The sequence below is a fragment of the Erinaceus europaeus genome, chromosome 13, assembly GCF_950295315.1.
Source record: "Erinaceus europaeus chromosome 13, mEriEur2.1, whole genome shotgun sequence".
Lineage (NCBI taxonomy): Eukaryota > Metazoa > Chordata > Mammalia > Eulipotyphla > Erinaceidae > Erinaceus > Erinaceus europaeus.
The window spans coordinates 58,712,736-58,735,905 of NC_080174.1; the positions used below are offsets into that span (position 1 = coordinate 58,712,736).

The following is a 23,170-nucleotide window of genomic DNA, read 5'->3' on the forward strand; positions in this document are numbered from 1 at the left end:
TACCCAACTGTTGCTACAACTTGGATGAAACTTAAAGAACAAGAAAATGGAGGTCAGGTGGTGGCGCACCTGGTTGATTGAGCGCACATGTTGCAATGTACAAGGACCCAGGTTCAAGCCCCCGGTTCCCATCTGCAGGGGAAAGCTTTGCAAGTGAAGCAAGGTTGCAGATGTCCTTCTGTCTCTTTCCCTCTCTGTCTCACCCTTCCTCTCAATTTCTTTTTTTTTAAATATTTTATTTATTCCCTTTTGTTGCCCTTGTTGTTTTTATTGTTTTAGTTATTAATGTCGTCATTGTTGGATAGGACAGAGAGAAATGGAGAGAGGAGGGGAAGACAGAGAGGGGGAGAGAAAGACGGACACCTGCAGACCTGTATCACCGCCTGTGAAGCGACTCCCCTGCAGGTGGGGAGCCGGGGGCTCGAACTGGGATCCTTAGACCAGTCCTTGTGCTTTGCGCCACATGCGCTTAACCCGCTGCGCTACCGCCCGACTCCCTCCTCTCAATTTCTGACTATCTCTATCCAATAAATAAATAAAGGTAATTAAGAAAAAACAGGGAGCCAAGTGGCAGCGTACCTGGCTGAGCGCACGTTTTACAATGCACAAGGACCCAGGTTCGAGCCCCCGGCTCCCACCTGCAGGGGGAAAACTTTACAAGTGGTGAAGTAGGGCTGCAGGTGTCTCTCTGTCTCTCTCCCTATCACCCCCTTCCCTCTTAATTTCTGGCTGTCTCTATCCAATAAATAAAGATAATAAAAAAAAATTAAGAGAGAAAAAAAGAAAAAAGAAAATGAAAAACATGGGGCTTTTGGTCTCAGTCTGGGTGTTGTGTAGGGGAGTGCTCTAGGGGAGACAGAAAGGGAGAAGATGAACAGGGTGTTGGGGACCCAGCACATGACAATGGAGGTCTTAAACTGTGGGTTGAGTGTTTTGCAAACACCTATCACAGGAAGACGAGAAATTGTACCCCATGTGTCAGCAACTGTCCTGTAAATCATATTTCCCCCAATAAAATCATTTAAAAATAATAAGAATAATTGAATTTATCCAAGAGGAGACATCAGAGTGCCTTTCAGTATCAATGTTGGTTTTAGAAAACTCTTCTAAGGCAGATTGTGTTCACAGCAGTATGGCTTATACAACTGGGCTATATCTGTAGAACCAATTCTCCAGGAAAAAACCCTAGTATACTCTGTCTCATACTTACAGCCATTATTATCTACAGGGGCCACTGGTGTGTCAGATGACTACTTAAACTAACTACATGGACAAAGTCACAGGCCCAGAGAAACACTGCATCCTGATTTGCACAGATGGCTGCCATTTTTCCCCCTCAACTAACAAGCGATTGATACTGCAGGTAGGTAAACAGGCTGATTCTGCCTCAGTTCAGATTATTTCTTAAAGGAATTGGATACACTCATGCTTTCTGCTTAATTCAGAATGCGCAAACATAACATGCAAAGCAGAAAATTCTCCTGGATTCTGAACTCTGCTTTTGCTGTATGAGGACCATATGTTAAATATGATGCTTCTTGATCTTGAATTTGCTTGAGAGAATAGAAGTCTGAAGCAGCAAAGGCTATAGTACAAAATTTATTTACTAAACAATGTATATATATCCAACATCACTGAATGGAAATAACATTAGTTATTATTTTTTTTAAATAGTGAGGTTTCCATTGGGATCATTCAAGAACATCAACATCTTCTTAATGACTTTTTTTTGTTTATTTATTTTCCCTTTTGTTGCCCTTGTTTTTCTATGTTGTAGTTTTGTTGATATTGACGTCGTTGTTGGAAATGAAGAGAGGAGGGGAAGACAGAGAGGATCCTTATGCCGGTCCTTGCACTTTGCACCACCTGTGCTTAACCCGCTGTGATACCGCCCGACCCCTAATGACTATCTTTAATGGAATACTCAAACTAGTGAAGACAGATTTAGTTCAATCACCTCCTAAAGCCAATATTACCAACATGTTTTTCTATTTAAAAAGCAAGGATTTATAACTTAGTAATTACTTGGTTTTTTTTCCCCTTTCTTCTATTTATTTATTTATTTATTTATTTATTTTTAACCAGAGCACTGCTTCAACTCTGGCTTATGGTGGTGCAGGGAATTGAACCTGGGACTTTGGAGCCTCAGGCATGAGAGTCTGTTTGCATAACCATTATGCTATTTACCCTCCGCCCCTTTTTTTCTGTTCTTAAGTAACACAAAGGTATTTAATGAAAGGAAGCAAAGCACCTAAACTGAGCAGCTTTAAAAAGCTCAAGGTTGCCTTCACAATATTAATATGAATACTTATAGATAGATCCTCATATAATGAATTGTTCATGTGATAAGAACCATATTCTTTACTCATGCTTCAAATGACTGCTGTTTTATTGAACTGTCAACAAAGTCCTTTTGTATTCATTGGTATGAACCACTAGGTAAAAATGCATTACAACAAAAATTTTTCATGAAACCAAAATAATCTCAAACACAAATCCTGGTAGCTAATATTTACAGTATTTATGGACACTTTGTTTTCTAATTGTGAGCATGTTGAAAATCATTACTGAGTGCATTTTATAACACACCTAGAAGCAAATGGATTTATTACAATATAGCAATACCCATAAATTATACTCATTATTACCAATGAGTCTCAATATAAAATGTTATACAAAGCTTTCTTGCCTGATTTAACCCTGTATACCAAACAGCCTAAGTGCTGCAAATGAGAAGCATTTTAATAAATCGCCCATTAAGAACCTTAAAATCTCCTTTACATTAGTGATGGCAGGAAAAGGAAAAAGAAAAAAAAAATTCAACATGTAACCCCCAAAGAATCTACTAAATCGAAGTAGTCAAGAAGGGAATCAAGCATTTATAAGATATATTTATTTTTTGACCAAAGTGCAATGAGTTTTAAATCTTCTTAAATAACTATGAAAAAGTATTCAAGAAAATAAAATACAAATGGAAAATTTAACTATTAGAAATTTAACCTTTTTTTTTTTTTTTACTAGTTCTTTCTAATAAGAGATATCTAGTATCTTCCTATCTGGTCTAAAAATAAAAAAAAAACCCTTTGTTTTTAAACAAAAACCCTTCGAAATGTCACTAAAGCACTAACTGATTCATTTTTAGCATAAATCTAGCCACATGCACTTCAAGGTTCCACTGATGGGAACTTTCTTAAGATCAGTATAATCACCAATACACTCTACAATTGATCATAAAGAACACATGTTATTAGATGTGATCCTTACCCCCTATGTCAGAATAAAGCTGACAACATGGCCAGGCTTTGAACCCCTAATCCCTGGAAACAAAAAGCATGTTCTGTCATAAAACTTAGTACAAGCTGTGGTTAAAACAAACCTGTATTCTTGGCTTTCTATAGGAAATGGTCAGTTATTTTATAAATACTTCTAAGAATTCATTTTATGGGTCTATTTAACACATTGTGACTACACAGAAAGTTCCTTGGAATTTGGTCCACAAATTCACTTAACAGGTTGGAAATTTAAAACCTGCAAGAATTATAGGAAAGGGAAATTCCTAAGCGTGTTGTGATTACTAATGAGATGTACATACATATTAAAAAGTTTTGCTCACATAAAGCACAAACTATAAAAAAGGGATCTTCTTTTTTGAATAAAAACAAAGAGCTAGCTGATAGCCTTGATTTGTGAGCACCATAGCTAAGATGAAGTTAGAACCAAACTCACCACTGTCTACTTATGGGACCCCCCCCCCAAAAAAAAAAAAAAGGTCTGAAGATAAAAAAAATAATTTTTATTACTATGTACTTTCCCACCATTAATTGAGATGTAATTATGAAAGATTAAAATTGCCTTAAAAAGGGGTTGTAATAGCAGCTATCAAAGCAATATTCAAGCATGATTTCTAGGATATTCTTAGGTTTAGAGTTAGCCTTCTTTGTCAAAAATCTTCACAACTTCATCAAAAACCTGTAAAGGAAAAGATAATAATAATAATAATTTAATGCAGGAAATGTTAAAATACCCCACAGCCAAATTCCTTTATACCAGATGGGGAGGGTATGATAGGGAGGAGGAAGGCAAACTGGTGAGTGATTACATGTTGACAGAAAGCAGACTTTTGGTGGTAAGCATGCTATAGTATACAAGGACATCAAATTATAATGCTGTACAGCTGAAACTCACTTACTGCTATTAGCCAATGTTACCTCAATAAAAAGGGAACACTAAGTTTTCTGATGTGTTACTTCACCTCTATTAAGAAATGGCAAGGGAGTTGGGCGGTAGCGCAGTTGGTTAAATGCAGGTGTCACAAAGTGCAAGAACCATCTTAATAATCCCAGTTCGAGCCCCCGGCTCCCCACCTACAGGGGAGTCGCTTCACAGGAGGGTGAAGCAGGTCTGCAGGTGTCTCTTTCTCTCCTCTCTGTCTTCCCTTCTTCTCTCCATTTTTCTCTGTCCTATCCAACAACTATATCAACAATAATAATAACCACAACAGCAAAAACAAGGGCAACAAAAGGAAATTAAATTAGTATCAAAAATAAATAAACTTTAAAAAAAAAAGAAATCGTTTTTAAAAAATTAAACATAGTCCAAACACAGTTTTGAACATAGTTTTTAAAATGTCAGTTTTACAGTACTTAAGAAAAGAGATTTACAAATTAATAAATCACTCATTATTAGGAAAAACGATTGTGAAATCATAAAATCAATTTTAAAATCTTGGGGCCAGGAGTCGGACAGCAGTGCAGTAGGTTAAGCGCACGTGGCACAAAGCACAAGGACCAGTGTAAGGATCCCGGTTCCAGCCCCCAGCTCCCCACCAGCAGGGGAATCGCTTCACAAGCGGTGAAGCAGATCTGCAGGTGTCTATCTTTCTCTCCCCCTCTCTGTCTTCCCCTCCTCTCTCCATTTCTCTCTGTCCTATCCAATAATAATGACATCAATAACTACAACAATAAAACAACAAGGGCAACAAAAGGGGGTAATTTTTTTTTTTTTTTTTTTACATCCTTTGGCCAGGCAGTGGTGCACCTGGTTGAACACTCACATTACAGTAAGTATGCAAGGACCAAGGGTTCAAGTCCCTGGTCCCCACCTGCAAGGGGAAAGTTTCACAGGTGGTGAAGCAGGGCTACATGTGTCTGTCTGTCTCTCTCTCTCCCCCTCTCTCTCTCCCTCTTTATCCCCTGCTCCCCTCTTTATTTCTGTCTCCAACAAGTAATAATTAAAAAAAAAAATGTTTGGCTTTATATGTTAACTCTTCTTTCAACCACCAAGTTCCAGATGCTACTGTGATGCCAAATGGACTTCCTTGGGCAGATGACCCCACCAATGTGTCCTGGAGCCCTGCTTCCCCAGAGTCTTGCCCCACCAGGGAAAGAGAGAGACAAGGCTAGGAGCATGTATCGACCTGCCAATGCCCATGTTCAGCAGAGAAACAAGACCTTCCACTTTCTGCATCCCACAATGATCTTGGGTCCATACTCCCAGAGGGTTAAAGAATAGGAAAGCCATCAGGGGAGGGGATGGGATACGGAGTTCTGGTGGTGGGAATTGTGTGGAGTTGTACCCCTCTTATACTATAGTTTTGTCAGTGTTCCCTTCTTATAATATATATATGGGGTTGGGCAGTAGCGCAGCAGGTTAAGCGCACGTGGCACAAAGCACAAGGACGGGCTTAAGGATCCCAGTTCGAGCCCCCTGTTTGAGCCCCTGGCTCCCCACCTGCAGGGGAGTCGCTTCACAGGCGGTGAAGCAGGTCTGCAGGTGTCTCTCTTTCTCTCCCCGTCTTCCCCTCCTCTCTCCATTTCTCTCTGTCCATCCTATCCAACAACAAACGATGTCAACACTAACAATAATAACTACAACAAGGCTACAACAACAAGGGCAACAAAAGGGGGAAAAAATGGCCTCCAGGAGCAATGGATTCATGGTGCTGGCACTGAGCCCCAGCAATAACCCTGGAGGCAAAAAATAAAATAAAATATATAAATAAAAAATAAATAAAATATATATAGACTATATATATATAGTCTTTAGAAGAGGGAAGAAGGTCTAATCTTTCATTTGGGCTCCAATGTTTTGAAAAACAAGCGAACTAACTTGCCATGTTTGTGGTTTTTTGCCATACCATTCTTTCTTTCCAACCCATTCCCTATAAAAAGTCACATTTTTCTTTGCTTTTTTTTTTTAAGGCAAACAAGGGATACTTACTTCATCAACAGATTTAGAAGCATCTATTTTCTTGACTTTCCCCATTTCTTCATATAAATCAATAATTGGCTTTGTTGACTGAAGATAGGTCTCAATTCTGCAAAAGAAGCAAGTATTGACTACAAAGTTCCAAGTATTTACTCATTCTCCTTCATGTTACAAGGTAGTTCAGGGAATAACACTAGATTTTACCAAACTAACTGAATGACTCCTAATATTGTGCCAGACAAGCCAAGTTACATATTTAAGCATGACATTTTCTTTATCTGTACCAAAATGAGGCAGGAATTTAATGTTACTCAAGTTCCAAACTAAGACTGAAGTAGATATATATAAAACTGCAAAGTACCTCTTTTCCAAGCTTTCTCTGTTGTCATCACTCCTACCACTACTTTTCCCTCTCTCAAGACACCGTTCAATACAGATCTAAAAAAGAGAAATAAAAGGTTATTATGAATACAAAGTTGTGAACTTAACATTCTTTTCAGCTGAAACAGATTACAAAAAAAAAAAAAATCCCTGTATTAGACGCAATGTGTCTAATTTATTAATCAAAATGCAAAGTCTTTTTCAATTTAAACATGTGGTTCAGTTTATATAAACTAGGTTAAATAAATACAGAGCATAATAAGAATTCATTCATGACTCAGTTTTTCCTGTGTGTGTGTGTATGTTTCAAACCGCAATAAAAAGAAGATCTGTATATGTATGGTTCCATCTAGTATACATATCATTAACTTATTAGGTATGAATTACATGCCTCAAACATTGTTCCATTTTTGCTTCCTCTTCAATTAATTCTATAAATATCCAAATATTTGGGTCAACCCATTTGCATTTGTATAAAGTATTCCTTTTTTATCGTGAATAAACATTCTTTAGCTATAAAGTTGTGGTAACTATTCTAAAGTTAACTCTGAAAAAATAAGTGAAAACATGTTTGGGGGGGGGATTGGAAGAAGGGAGTTACATTTTGAAATAACTCAAAGGCAGCAAGTCTCTCAATCAGAGGCACATTTCTTTCCAGGAAATTTGCTTCAGGATGTTGGCGTTCATTGAATGAAGTCTATATTACCACAGTCAAACAAAGTGAGGTCTTCTAATTAAATGATTCCAAAAATGCATTTAGTTATTCAAAGGTATGTTTGGGGTGTTGTTAGAAGTACCAGAAAGAAAAAGTTTTCCTGCTTTTCTCAAGACTTTTTCACACTTAGAATTCATATATATTTATTTAAAGCAGAGAGTATTCCTAATTTCCCAGAAACATGTTCCTTTTTAGTCTAAAGTGAGATACTTTCTGATAACAATGCGTACCTAATACTATTATAAAAGTCAATTCTTATCTTAAAGGAAAGCTACCTAATTACTTTGAAAAATAAAGCATATTTTAGGTCCACAGGTTGTTGATGCCATCAGCAAAATAGTGCTGTTCTGTCTACTCACTCAACCAACAAATTAATATATATATATATATATATATATATATATATATATATATATATATATTGCTGTCAATATTAAATGTAAACATGAGTTTTTTTTAAAGTGGTCAGGAAAACAACACAACTCTAATGTAGAAAAATTATTAATTTTCATTTTATTTACCTTATTTTATTATTTTTTACACACACACCCCCGCACAAACACACACACACAGCTCAGCTCTTGATTTATGGCGGTGCAGGAGACTGAACCTGGAATCTGAAAGCCTTAGGCATGAGTCTGTCTGCATAACCATTGTGCTCTTTTCTCCACCCTTCATTTCTTTTCTTTACCAGAACATTCCTAGATTCTGGTTTGGGGCAGGGAAGAGGGACCTCAGAGTTTCAGGGATGAAAGCCTTTTCACACAACTATTATGCTACCTCCCCTACCCCAGGAATGGATTATTCAAAATATAGTGTGTGTGTGTGTGTGTGTGTGTGTGTTTCATTAAAAATATAAGTGGCTGGGAAAACAGCTCAACTGGCAGAGCATCAGACTTGCATGTCTGCGGCTCCTATTTCAATCCCTATTATCACATACACCAGAGTACTGCACTGGATTCCTTCTTTATCTCTTTATCTCATATAAAATTCCCTCTCATGCATAATAAATAAAATCTTAAAAAAAAAAAAAAGGCAGAGGGTAGATAACATAATAGTTACACAAAGAGACTCGTACCTGAGGCTCCAAAGTCCCAGGTTCAATCCCCCGCACCACCATAAGCCAGAGCTGAGCAGTGCTCTGGTAAAAAATAATGGGGGGGGTGAGGGGGGGCAATAGCGCACCAGGTTAAATGCACATGGTGTGAAGCGCAAGGATCAGCGTAAGGATCCCGGTTCAAGCCCCAGGCTCCCCACTTGCAGGGGAGTCCACTTCACAAGCAGTAAAGCCAGTTTGTTGGTATCTTATCTTTCTGTTATCCCTTTCTCTCTTTATTTCTCTCTGTTCTACTGGACAATAATAACAACAATGATAAACAACCAGGGGGAAAAAAGTGGCCAGGAGCAGTGGATTCATAGTGCAGCAATAACCCTGGAGGTTAAAAAAAAAAAGGTAGGTGTTGGTCTGCTTCTAAATTCTAAGACCCCTTCTGTTTCATTGGTTTAATCCCCTCTTCTTAACAGTGTATTCTATTTACATAACCACTGTTAACTAAGCACCACCCTGCCTCCAGGGCATTGGTTTAATCCTCACTTTTTTGCATGCTTTTTCCTTCTCCCCACCCCCTATCCTACGTACATCCTCTTCTTCGTACATCCTCTTCTTCGGACCTGACACTTCCGCCTCAGGATACATAAGGACAGTATTATGATTAGAGATAGCTTATATTGCGCTGCGTTCCACATGAATAAAGACTGAACTGCTTCCCAGCTCAGCCATGAGTTCCTGGTCGTCTCTCTACCGTCCATGAAGCCAGCCAGGCAAATGGTGCTCTGAATAGGGACTGACAGGTAGGAGTTGGGCGGTAGCACAGTAGGTTAAGCGCACTTGGCGCAAAGCACAAGGACAGGCACAAGGATCCCGGTTCAAGCCCCCGGCTCCCCACCTGCAGGGGAGTCGCTTCACAAGTGGTGAAGCAAGTCTGCAGGTATCTATCTTTCTCTCCCCCTCTCTGCCTTCCCCTACTCTCTCCATTTCTCTCTGTTCTATCCAACAATGACGACATCAATAACTACAACAATAAAAACAAGGGCAACAAAAAGGGAAAATGAATAAATAAATATTAAAAAAAGAAAAGCAAGGGGCTAGTGGTAATACACTCAGTTGAGGGCACGTGTTACCACCATGCACAAGGACCTAGGTTTAAGCCCCAAGTCGCCACCTACAGAAGGAAGGTCTCATGAGCAGTGAAGTGGTGCTCCAGGTGTCTCTTTTCCTCCCTTTCTATCCTCTACTTCTCAGCTTCTGTCTCTATTCAATAAATGAATAAATAAAATATATTCAAAAACAAAACACTTTGTTTTCTCTACAGTCGTCCCTTGCCACTTCACGCTTTGACTTTGTGGCTTCACTCTATCGTGGTTTTTTTCAAATACATTCATTAAAAAGTTGATGGAGACAGTGAAAATGATACAGCAGGCACTCGGTTGTCTGAGTCAACTACAGACCCCTGTATTATGATTACAATTACTGTATGTATGAACTGCAGGCTTTTGTAATGAGCATCCCCACAAATAATCCTTCACCACTCCTTGTGTGTGTTAGAAATCAGGTGTGGTGAAACCAAGCCATTCAGAGCGTATTTCTCTCATAGGTACTTCTATATCCCTTCACCTTGGAAGCATCTTTGCTCTTGTGTTTGCAATTTCTGAGGGGAAAAAAAAATATATATATATATATTACTAGGCACCTGCAGCCCTGCAGGTGGGGGCCAGGGACTTGAACCTGGGACCTTGCACACTGTAATGTGTACACTCAACTAAGTGCACCACTGTCTGGCCCCAATTTCTGAGAACCTTTATCTATGCCCCACAAAGGCTCCTAAACATGCTGCTTCTTTAAGCCTTCTGACGATGAAACTAAGTACCAGAAAAAGATGCTTACCATCCAGGAGAAGGTGAAACTCTTGGATATGATCAAAGATGGCAAGAAAATCGTGGAGGGTGCCCACCATTATGACTTCAATAAGTCTACCGTTCACTCCATCCATAAAGATGAAAAGAACATCTTTGCAACGGCTACTGTATTTTTCAATAAGGAAGCAAAGCTAAAGGAGTGTTATTTCGTATCTAGATGCTCTAAAATGTTAAAAACCGTATTTAGAAGATCATGCTCTAACTACGAAAATATCTGATTTATAAATAAATAATCCTACTTCTCGGAAATTCACCTCTTGTGGTAGGTCTAGAAGTGATTAACCAAGATAAATGAGGTAGGACTGTATTACCTATCATTTCCTTCAAAACAATTAGGCAGGTGAAGAACTTTATTACCAGGCAGGGTAGATACCATAATGATTGCAAACAGACTCTCATGCTTGAGGCTCCAACATCCTAGGTTCAATCCCCACACCACCATAAACCAGAGCTGAGGAGTGCTCTGGTGGTAAAAAAAAAAAAAAAAAGAATTTTATTACCTCATTATTACAGTCAAAAAACAGAACGAAAGATACATCCGCCTTCCCATCCATGGTCTTGTTCCAACCTTGAAGGTTGTCTTCATTTCTTGGAAATCCATCAATTAAGAATTTATTCTTCTGAGCATTGGCAGCCATTGTCTGATCCATTTCCTGAACACAAAGTAAAATATAACTTTAGTACATTAAAAAAATATAATTTTTAAGTAGTGGTAGACATATGGGTGTTTTACCATTATTCTTAATAAAGGGAGAGACAAAAGAAATGACTCAACATAGTAACACAGTAACTGGTAGAATTAAGGGTATGATCCCTGAAATTCCTGAACTTTCAACAGTAAGTATATATTACTTTCATGTATAAATTTATTATGTGCATGTTCACATTCTTATCAGCACTAAGAAAAAGAAATTAGTATTGACTCTGTTCCAGTCACAAGAGACTCTTTGACTTTGATCCCTTCAAAAGTCACATTGCTTCAAAAGAAATTTTACTGCCAAAAAAAAAAAAAAATTATACTCCCTTCTTTTTTAAAATCTTTTAATTTTCCCCCCATTTTTGTTGCCCTTGTTATTATTGTTATTGTTGTTATTTATACTCTCTTCTTACAGGAACTCAGATCCTCTGCTATAAAACATGTCCCACAGAGAAACAAAAGCAAAACCAAAAACAAAACAAAAAGGCTTCGAATAAAGAGAAGTTAATAGCATTATTATTATGTTTGTTTATGTGTTTGTTTTGAGTAGAGACAGAAAAGGCAGAAAGGTAAAGAACAAGAGTGAAAACAAACATAGCACCAGAACTTCTTCTGTGCAGTTGGGGCCAGGCTCAAACCTGGATCAAGCATATGACAAAGGATCACACTGTTCAAGTCAAGTGAGCTATTTCACTGGCCCTAGTATTAATTATTAGTGAGGGAGCCAATACTTTTTTTTTTTTTAAAGAACTAAGATTGGATCCAGAGATTACCCACAAGGTACGGTAATAGGCTTTGCCAAGCTCAAGGCAAGGTTCCAGCTGGAGTGTGACTGCCCAGGGTGCAGTGTCCATCTCTCTCTTCTTTTCTCTATATATCTGAATGAAAAGATAAGTCTGGGGGTAGGGGAGGAGCCAGGAGATAGTATAGTAATGCAAAATACTTACATGCCTAAAGTTCCAGGGCTCCAGGTTCAACCTCTGGCAGCACCATAAACTAGAGCTGAGCAATGCTCCAGTAAAATGAAAATAAATAAATAAATAATAAAAATAAAAAAAGGATGGAGAGGGAGGGAGGAGAAGGAAGGCGAGAAAAGAAAAAGTCTGGAGGAGCCAGACAGTGACACACCTGGTTAAGAACACATACTACAGTGTGCAAGGACCCAGGTTCAAGCCCCTGGTGCCCACCTGCAGGGGGAAAACTTTGTAAGTGGTGAAGCAGGGGTGTAAGTGTCTTTCTGTCTCTTTCCTTCTCTATCTCCCCTTCCCTCTCAATTTCTCTTTCTGTCTCTATCCAATAATAAATAAAATTTTTTAAAAATTAAAAAAAAAAAAAAAGAAAGGTAAGTCTGGGAGTGATGAAATCACCCAGGCACAAGGTAGTGACTCCAACAGACACACAGACAGCTATAGATACATATACACACATCCATATACAGACAGAGAGAAAAAGAGAATAGTAGAGAAGCAGAAAAGGGAAAATGCCAGTACATTGCCAGAGGCCAAGTCCATACATGTAGGTGTTAGCTGAACCATATGTGATCTTACACCAAAGTCAAAAATTTTGATGGTGGTGGTGGTCGGTCACTCAGGGCTTCACCACTCTGGAACAACTTTTTCAGAGAGAAAGAGAGAGAAACACTATAGCACCGGAGTTTTTCTCCTAGTGCCTCAGAGGCCAGGGCTTGAACCAGAGTGTCATGCTTAGCAAAGCAAGCTTCCTATCTACATAAGCTATTTCACTGGCCCCCAAACAGAGAACTCTTATTGTTGCTCAATTTCATCCCAGATGGAAGTGCAACTTCTGTCAATGTCATTCTTAAATAACCTGACCACTTCTACCAGTAAGAAATTCAAACTTTTCAATTTTTTTTAACTACTCAAAAGAAAAGTGGACTTAATTTCCTGTTTCCTTGCTGGTTGAAATTGGTTGGCATTCACACTCCTTACCCTCTTTAACAAACTGATGGTGATCTCAACTGGCACAATTTTTCCATCTTTAATGTATTTTTCAATCAGTTCACCATATTGTGAATCTGGGTTCTTCCTTTCATCACGAAGAAGTTCTCCTGCAGAGAGGTGTACATAACCATATTTCTGAAAGAAAATGTACAAAGGAGGAAAAGTCATAATATATTCACCCTATAACTAAGACCACAGTCTTTCCCTTCATATTAACTTCTTTTTTTAATCATTGTTGTCATTATTATTATTGTTGTTGTTGTTGGATAGGACAAAGAGAGAAGTGGAGAGAGGAGAGAAGACAGAGAGGGAGAGAAAGATAAGACACCTTCAGACCTGCTTCACCGCTAGTGAAGTGACCCCCCTGCAGGTGGGGTGCCAGGTGCTGGATCTAGGATACTTATGCCAGTCCTTGCACTTCACGCCATGTGCGCTCAACCTGCTGTGCTACCACCCGACCCCCCCTTCATATTAACTTCTATATTCTAATTTTTCTAAAAGCAGACACTACTCTTGATGTTAAATAAGGATGAAAGAAAATATTTGAGAGATTTTTATAGAAAGCCAGTTTGTTTAATAAATTTATTTATAGGACATGGTAGTTATAACATTCACAGATCATGAAATCAACCCCATCACATTAGAATCCTTCACAAGGGGAGTCGGGCAGCGGGTTAAGCACAGGTGGCACAAAGCACAAGGACCGGCGTAAGGATCCCAATTTGAGCCTGATGATAACAATAACAATAACTATAATGATAACAATAACTATCCATTGTCTTCTTGAACCCTAAGACAGCAGGAATCTCACATTTCCACTATAGAGCCTATATTTCCCCCAGTCCTGGAACTCTAGGGTGGGGCCCACTTTCCTGCATGCTTCTCTCAATTCATATCAAATAATATTGCAACCGACAATCACAACCTAATCAACACAATGAGTGCCACCCCAGCATGCTTCAATTCAGACTGTGTCCAGAGACTTCAGGTGTGGAATGACAACCCTTCAGTTTCATTACTCGGGTGACACCGTTCCTTTCACAGTATTCTCTAATTCCATTCCAGGTGGTGCACTTCCTAACAAAGTCCCAAAACCTAGATATAGGCCAGGTCCCCTGAGATAGAGCATATGTTCACATGTATCCATAAACTAGGGCAAAATATATACCTGAAAGCAAAAGTACACAATAGTCTGCAGTGAGTACCCCCCAACACTTCATCTGCACTATTCCAGTCTTTAGGTCCATAATTGTTCAACAATTTGTTTGGCTTCGTATGTTAATTCTCTTTTCAGCCACCAGGTTCCAGATGCCAGCATGATTCTGACCAGACTTCCCTGGACAGAGGACCCCACCAATATGTCCTGGAGCCCCGATTCCCCAGAACCCTGCACCACTAGGGAAAGAAAGAGGCAGGCTGGGAGTATGGATCAACCAGTCAACGCCAATGTTCAGCGGGGAAGCAATTACAGAAGCCAGACTTTCCACCTTCTGCAACCTGCAATGACCTTGGGTCCATACTCCCAGAGGGATAAAGAATAGGAAAGTTATCAGGGGAGCAGATGGGATATAGAGATCTGGTGGTGGGAATTGTGTGGAGTTGTACCCCTCCTATCCTATGGTTCTGTTAATGTCTCCTTTTTAAAATAAAATAAAAAATTAATGTTTTTTATTATTTATTTATAGAAAGGAAACACTGACAAAACCATAGGATAAGAGGGATACAACTCCACAAAATTCTCAACACCAGAACTCTGGATCCCATTCCCTCTCTTGATAGTTGTCCTAGTCTTTAACCCTCTGGGAGTATGGACCCAAGGTCATCGTGGGATGCAGAAGGTGGAAGGTCTGGCTTCTGTAATTGCTTCCCCGCTCAACATGGGTGTTGACAGGTCGATCCATACTCCCAGCCTTCCTCTCTCTTTTCCTAGTGTGGTGGGGTTCTGGGGAATGGGAGCTCCAGGTCACATTGGTGGGGTTGTCTGTCCAAGGAAGTCTGGTTGGCGTCATGCTAGCATCTGGAAACTGGTGGCTGAAAAGAGAGTTAACATATAAAGCCAAACAAATTGTTGACTAATCATGAACCTAAAGGCTGGAGTAGTACAGATGAAGAATTGGTGGTGTGGGGGGTGGGGGGTCTCTGTTCTGTAGATAGCTAGTAGGCATATTTTAGTTATATTCCAAAGGGCCTGTGGCTATACTATTTTTTTTTTTTACCCTAAGCCTGAAATCTGATATGCAAGTGGATCCTAATTATTGTCTGGGGAGATGATGTCATGGCTGGAAAAAGGACCAGCAAGCTGGATCTCGGAAAAGAGTAGCTACCAAATATGGGAAAGGTGTATAAATATTGTTGACTATAAACTCCATCGATTTGATCTGAGCTGGGGCCCATATTCAGCTTAGGAGCCCATATGACCTCTGCATCCCTATAGATCTGATCTCACAGTCTGTGGTCATAAGTAGGAACATTCCAAGTTGCCCCAATATCAGGACCCATCTTCCTCAGGTGCAGCTTAGAGTATGTTGTCCAGCCTCCCTTCAGAGGATGGAACATTCTCTACCATTGTTGATCCATGTTGAGGGAATAAAAATGTTTTATAGGGAGTTGGGCAATAGTGCAGTGGGTTAAGCGCATGTGGTGCAAAGCGCAAGGACTGGCGTGAGGATCCCGATTCAAGCCCCCCGGCTCCCCACCTGTAGGGGAGTCGCTTCACAAGCGGTGAAGCAGGTCTGCAGGTGTCTGTCTTTCTCTCCCCTCTCTGTCTCCCTCTCCTCTCTCCATTTCTCTCTGTTCTATCCAACAACGATGACATAAATAACAAAATAATAACTACAACAAAAGGGCAGCAAAGGGGAATAAATAAATATTTTTTAAAAAGAAAAAGTATGTTTATGAAGTCTGGGAGGTGAACTCTTAAGCCTGGGATCCCAAGTTTAAGTTCCACCATTACATATGCTAGAATAATGCTCTGGTTCTGTCTCACTCTCATAAATAATTAAATAATTTTAACTTATCAATAAATAAATAATTTTATTTATTATTTTTTAATTGCCACCAGGGTTAGGTGGGATTCAGTGTGGCATGACATTTTAACATTCAGAACCACAGCAGGTTATACATACTATAAAATGCCAGCACAAACTACTATTTAACTGAAAATAGTAATCTTCTAGTGACAAAAGTGTAAACTAAATGCATTGGAGCTAATTGTCTAAGTTTTTCTACTTTCATTTTCATTTTATCTTTTCAATGGCTTCTGGTTATTCTCAGAATTTTATATATTTTATTTATTTAGTATAGAAACAGAAAGATTGAGGGGGAAGGGGGAATGGAGCACTGTTTCACCATTTTTGAAGTTTCCCCCCTGCAGGTGGGGACCAGGGACTTGAACCCAGGTCTTTGTACACTATAATATGTGTGCTTTACCAAGTATGCAACCACCCAGTCCCTTCTTTTCTTTTTCTCCTTTAAGAAACTGAAAGACAGGGGGACCAGGTGGTGGTGCACTTGGTTAAACTCTCACATTACAATGTGCAAGGACCCAGATTCAACCCCCTGGTGCCCACCAGTAGGGGGAAAGGTTCATGACCAGTGAAGCAGGGCTGCAGGTGTCTGTCTCTTTCCCTCTCTAACTCCCCCTCCCCTTCTCAATTTCTCTCTGTCTCTATCCCATAATAAATAAATTAATTAAAAGAAGAAGAAGAAATTGAAAGACAGGTACTGGGTGAGTTGAGCACACATATTACCAAAACTCAGGTTTGTGCCCTCACCCACCTCTGCAGTAGGTATCTATCTCTCTCCCTCTCTATCTCTTCCTCCCTTCTCAATTTCTTTTTGTCCTATCAAATAAAATAAGAAGGGAGGGAGGGTGCGGAGGATACTTGTATGTTACCAACTCTCAAACCAGCTTGATCAGTCTCTCTCACCTCTTCGTCTTTCCTCCAAATTTATGCAATGCATTTCTATATGAACAAAATTCAAAGCAAGACAACAAAGATATAAGATGCTAAGATAGCAGCTAGGGAGAGGGTGGAGCTGATAGGGCAGCCAGTTTTCATGCCTGAGGTTTGCCAGTTCAATCTCTCATCCTCTCTTCTCATGTGAAATCCTCTCATATGCAATAAATAAATAAATCTTTTTAAAAAGATGCATGAAATACAAATAATGCATAGATAGCAAGTCACTGTAAACAGGAAGAAAACCAGATGCCAGGCACCTACCTCCTCCCGTTAGTGTGACAATGAGAAAGTGCCATTGACCTGACCCTTGAATTACAGGGGTGGAAAATAGCAGAGATATTAGATACAAATATATACTTAAAGCTACTGTGAAAGTTAGAACTACTGGGATCCTTTAAATAGCCAACACATCTATGAAGCATTTAAGACTAAATTTGCTTTACATTTCCCGTTTAATTAGTAAACCTTACAATCTAAATCCTACTGATATATTGTTAGCAATGCACATTCAGCACAACACCCAGCAGTATTACAGAGACCATGCAAAATCATACAGATTCACCACTCATTGCAAATAGCTTTAGAGTCTAAGTAACCCTGCAACAGTTTGTGTAAAGCTATCATGTATTTCAACAAAGGCATTTCCAAAAGTACTTTCTAATTGCTAAATGAAATGGCTAGCAAAGATTTCCCAGGAACAGTGCTTATTTGTCTGTCTCAGGAAACATACTTTTTGATTACAAGTGGTCACACAGTGCCCAGACACTAAAACCTAATCAATTTTTAGGGTCCATTCCAGTTTCACTTACAGAGTAGAAAAGGGACTTTCCCTATAATCACCAAAAAGCTAGGTTATCTTTAAAAATGAAAAACAGCAGTGGCCTGTGAGATGGCCCAGTAAATTAAGCATTGGACTTTCAAGCATGACATCCTAAGTTCAATCTCCAGCATCATATGTACCAGAGTGATGCTCTGGTTCTCTCTTTATATTCCATAAATAAATAACTAAATAAATAACTAAATAAAATATTTATTTGATCAGAGATATATAGGAGGAGCAGGGCAGAGAACAGAACACTAGTTTCTGGTGGTTCTGGGGACTAAACCTGGTACCTCAGACACTCAGGCATGAAAGTCTTCTTCATAACCATTATGTTATCTCCCCAGCCCAATAAATAAAATCTTAAAAAAAAAAAAAAATCAGGTTAAGAGCTGTGTGCAATAATTAACTTTCTAGTTTGTTTGGAGCAGGGAAAATAGCATGGCAGTTAATGCAAGAGTTTGCTCTTTTTTAATTTTTTTTTTTATATTATCTTTATCTATTGGATAGAGACAGCCAGAAATTGAGAGGGTAGGGAGAGAGAGAAAGAAACAAACCTGCAGCCCTGCTTCACCACTTGTGAAGCTTTCCCCCCTACAGGTGGGGACCAGGGACTCAAACCTGGGTCCTTGAGCATTGAAACATGTGTGCTCAACCAGGTGTGCCACAACCCAGACTTTGCTGTTTCGGAGAGCTCTGAGGCTCCAAAGTACCAGGTTCCCTCAGAGAGAGAGAGAGAGAGAGAGAGAGAGAGAAAGAGAGAGAGAGGGAGAGAGAGAGAGAATGTGTGTAAGTATGTGTGTGTGTGTGTGTGTGTGTGTAAAATAAAGTATTTTTGTAAAAACATTTCTAGTGCATTTTCAATCTCAGCTTTAGTCTGACTTCATTGTATTTCCAAATGTGTGCACTGTTTGGCCAATCCTATTTAATCACAGATCAACAAACTATACACTGTGAAAGTTATATACCAAGTAAAAGCTTTAGCAGACAGACTCTAATCTTTTTTTTTTTTTGCTGGTGCTTGGTGCCTGTACTACGATGCTCCTGGTGGCCATTTTTTCTATTGTACTGCCTATAACAGAGAGAAGTTGAGAGAGGAGGGGAAGTCAGAGAGAGAGAGAGACACCTGCAGATCTGCTTCACCGCTTGTGAAGTGACGCCTCTGCAGGTGGAAATCTGGGAGCTCAAACCAGGGATCTTTGTGCTTGGCACTATGTGCACTTAGCCCGGTTTACCACCCAGCTCCCTAATTAGTGATCTCTTTAAAAGCTTAAATAAAGCAAAGGAGAAAAATGAAAGAATATAATCCATTCAGTTGCAAATGATGACTGCACTACTTCATTTTTCATCAACATTTTGCTGTTCATGTAAAGAACCTTCAGGCAATACACATGACTTATTATAAATCCATGTAGGCTTACTGAATACCTACAAAGTGCCAGGGGAAGTACAGATTCATGGGCATTAAACAGGTTATATTCACAAAGGCTGCAAATATAAAATGATCTGAGTCTTATTAATTAGTGGGGGCAACTTTTCATATTTGTATAACTTTTCCTAAAGAATTCAATTTTTACCATCACTAGTTTGTTTGGAGTGGAAATAAGACAGCATAAATAAAACAGAAAAGGGAAGTTAGAAGTCACCAAATATACACTTGTTTGTGTATACCTGGGTATCTCTAATATTTTGCTAATCTAATATTCAGATAATTTAGCATTCTGGTATCTGATTTACAGACCATACAACTGTGAACTGGAATTTTCATACTCTAATATCATTACAGTTGGTCATTTTCAATATGTCTTACTTTTAATTCCTCTCAGTTGTTCTGAGTCATTCTGCCGTCCCTGTTTTAGTAAGGATGGGAAATGGTCAAAAATGAAGAACAGGTCCAGAACATACCAATTCAGAGGCAATTAATTTGAAATTCCCCAGCATTAATGGACTGGCACAGTGGCAACTCTAATCTTAGAAAAACACTTACTTGGTTTTACTAATTAAGTGACTAATTAATCTTAAAGTCACTGTAAGGACTACAGGCTACATATTCACATCATTACACTCAATATATTGTTGCAGGTGGTTTAACTTCTGGTGAGAGAACTTGGGAAACATAAATCAAACCACTTAAATGAAACCCTAGTCTCTATTTCACCTAATGAAAGAAGTTTCCTAAACACTAAGCAGGCCCAGTTATATTTGTCTCTTATTTTCAACAGGTAATAGCAATAAAATCAGAATATAATTTCCAGGGAATACCAAAAGTTAATTAGAAAAATCTCCATAAGAAAACACCTGCGGGAGTCGGGCTGTAGTGCAGCGGGTTAAGCGCAGGTGGCGCAAAGCACAAGGACCGGCATAAGGATCCCGGTTGGAACCCCGGCTCCCCACCTGCAGGGGAGTCGCTTCACAGGCGGTGAAGCAGGTCTGCAGGTGTCTATCTTTCTCTCCCCCTCTCTGTCTTCCCCTCCTCTCTCCATTTCTCTCTGTCCTTCCCAACAACAACAACAATAATAACTACAACAATAAGACAACAAGGGCAACAAAGGGGAATAAATAAAATATTTTTTAAAAAATTAAAAGGAAAAAAAATTAAAAAAAAAAAACACCTGCATGCAATTTGAGGGCTTGGGACGTGGTGCACCTGGCTAAGTGCTCGCATTACAGTGCATAAGGACCCAGGTTCAAGCCCCTGGTCTCCCACCTGCAGGGGGGAAGCTTCACGGGCAGTGAAGTAGAGATGAAATTATGATAATGCAAATTAAATTAAAAGAATGTAGTTCAATTATCTGTCTATCAATTATGCCTATCTATCCAAATGATGCCCCAAGAGGCTAGATCGTAGTGCACCAATTTGGGGCACATGTTACCATGGGCACAAGGACCCAGGTTCAAACCCCCCCCCCCCACCTGCCGGGGGGAAGTTTCACAAGTGATGAAGCAGGTCGGCAGGTGTCTTTATTCCTCTCTATCTCCCTATTCTCTTTCAGTTTCTCTGTCATATCATATCGGAAGGGAGGAAGGAAGGGAGGGAGAAAAGGAGGGGGGGGAAGTGGTGTCCAGGAGCAACCTGGGCGGTGGCTCAGTGGCTAAGGCACTGGACTAGAGATGAGGTCCCATGTTTAACTGTCAGCAACACATGTGCCCGAGTGATGTTTTGGTTTTCTGTCTCACTAATAAATCATTTTTTAATTCCCATATAAAATGTCGTATGATTTCAAGAAATAGGAAACAGTACCTTGTACAATCAAAAGTTTATTTTAAATTTAAAACTGAACCATTGTGAGTGGAGGTAGAGAGCTCTTCATCTAAAGCCTACGCGGGGGTGCGACGCTGGTCTAGGCTACAGTGTGGGAGAAGGAGGCGGGGGCTTCAGTGGGCGGGTCCTTGGAGCTCGGCACCCACATCTAGCCCCAGGCCGGCTGCAGGCTGGGCAGCGGTGGGTGGTGTAGCCCCAGGCCGGCTGCAGGCTGGGCAGCGGTGGGTGGTGTCGCGGTCAGTTTGAATGGGGGACGTGGACGTAGACACCTTCGGATAGGAGCAGTTAGTTCTGGTGGAACTGTCTGGAATCATTGATTCATACTTCCTCTCAAAATGTGAAAAGAAATGAAAGATTTCGGGGATTATACTTAAAGGCCCATCCTGCAATTGAACAGCTATGTCTTTGCTGGGGAATATGAAGATGCTGTTGGAACCTGTGTTATCTTTGAAGAAGATGTTGACCATGATGAGAGAGAGGGAGATATAATACATCCTTACTCCAGCATCCAAGGAACTCCCCCTGATGCCGTGGTGCTCCCAAGTGATGCCACGATTCCAAATCAGAGCTTCATGCATATGGATCTGGACGGCAATAATAAAACAATGCTGAAATATAAATGTCATACAGTAAAGCAGCTCAGCATGACAAAGACTCTTTTTTTTTTTGACAAGGACTCTTCTGATGGAAATGAAGGAAGGGAAAGACAACATAGGCAATGTGGAATGGCTGCAAATCAAGGACAATGATTTCTCCTGCAGACCCAATATGATCTGTAGCTTTGTGTATGAAAATGAAAACGAAGATGAAGAAGTTGTACCTCCAACCTCGGAGAAACGTTTGGAGTTGGAAGAGCCAGAGAGTTAAGGCAAAGAGAATTCCAGCCTGATTTATGAGCAGGAGGAAGGACCTGACTTGGAAATGGAGGATTCCGAGCCTGTCATTGTTCTCCCTTCTTCTGAGACAGATACTTCTTTTTTATGGAAGCTCAAGACTCTGACTTAGAAATCACTCCTAGATGAAAGATTTCTCACAGTGATTTGGTCGTGAACTTTTAGGGGTTTTATGTAGAAGAATTGAATGTGTAGCTCCTAATTTCCTATTTTTTTCCCTTTATTGGGGGATTAATGTTTTGCATTTGACAGTGAACACAACAGTTTGTACATGCAAAAAAAAAAAAAAACTAAACCACTGTAATGAATAGCAGCAAAAATCAATTCAAATGTTTAGATAAAATTTTCTTTTAAAAAAATTTTTTTTTATTTATTAATGAGAAAGATAGGAGGAAAGAGAGAAAGAACCAGACATCACTCTGGTACACGTGCTACCGGGGATTGAACTCAGGACTTCATGCTTGAGAGTCCGATGCTTTATCCATTGCACCACCTCCCAGACCACTAGATAAAATTTTCTATAGAAAGTGATCCATTATTTAAACAAAGGAAAAGCAAAATATAATATAGCAACACAGAAACACACTTCACAGGCATGAAGTCAAAAGAGTTATAGGAGAAAGAAAACAGTTTTCTTTTATAGTCTAGAAACAGATGAAAATTTAGAAATACTCAGTTCAGAGGATCTAAAAGGCACAGCAGCAAAAATTTAAGAGAAAACATATTTGGGGGGAATCAGCGGGTTAAGCGCAAGTAGAGCAAAGCACAAGAACCTGCGTAAGGATCCTGGTTGGAGGCTCCCGGCTCCTCACCTGCAGGGGAGTCGCTTCACAGGTGGTGAAGCAGTTCTGCAGGTATCTATCCTTATCGCCCCCTCTGTCTTCCCCTCCTCTCTCCATTTCTCTCTGTCCTATCCAACAACAACGACATCAATAATAACTACAATAAAACAACCAGGACAACAAAAGGGAATAAGGAAATATAAAAAAAAATTAAATTAAATTAAAAATAAATAAATAAAAGAGAACATATTTTTATGATCCCTACTCTAGACACTAGAGTTCAAAATTAAAAGCAAAATATCCTGGAAATGGTACTTTCATGACAAAGACAATATGCTCACAATACTTCTCTTCAGAATAAGCCCTTGGAGCACTTGCAGAACTTTACTGTGCCAAGAAAGCAATCTCAGATGCTTTTTTTTTTTCAGAGAAAATTTATCTTACTTAGACAATAGAGAATTACCTTCATTTCTGCTTCAAGAAGAAAAAAATGTGAGTAAAATTATCTTTTGGC

General features: G+C 39.5%; 1 protein-coding gene across 1 annotated transcript in view; it reads right to left on the bottom strand.

Moving 5' to 3' along the window:
* Positions 1-2,871: 2,871 nt before the first annotated feature.
* Positions 2,872-23,170, bottom strand: part of CMPK1 (cytidine/uridine monophosphate kinase 1) — a 33,714-nt gene continuing 13,415 nt past the window's right edge. Inside the window, exons 2-6 of the mRNA XM_007521339.3 lie at positions 12,926-13,072; positions 10,780-10,932; positions 6,569-6,645; positions 6,220-6,316; positions 2,872-3,969 (exon numbers count right to left, since the gene is read on the bottom strand). Of these exons, the coding sequence (XP_007521401.1) occupies positions 3,928-3,969; positions 6,220-6,316; positions 6,569-6,645; positions 10,780-10,932; positions 12,926-13,072 (516 nt within the window). The 3' untranslated portion in view covers positions 2,872-3,927. The remainder of the gene's footprint in view (positions 3,970-6,219; positions 6,317-6,568; positions 6,646-10,779; positions 10,933-12,925; positions 13,073-23,170) is intronic.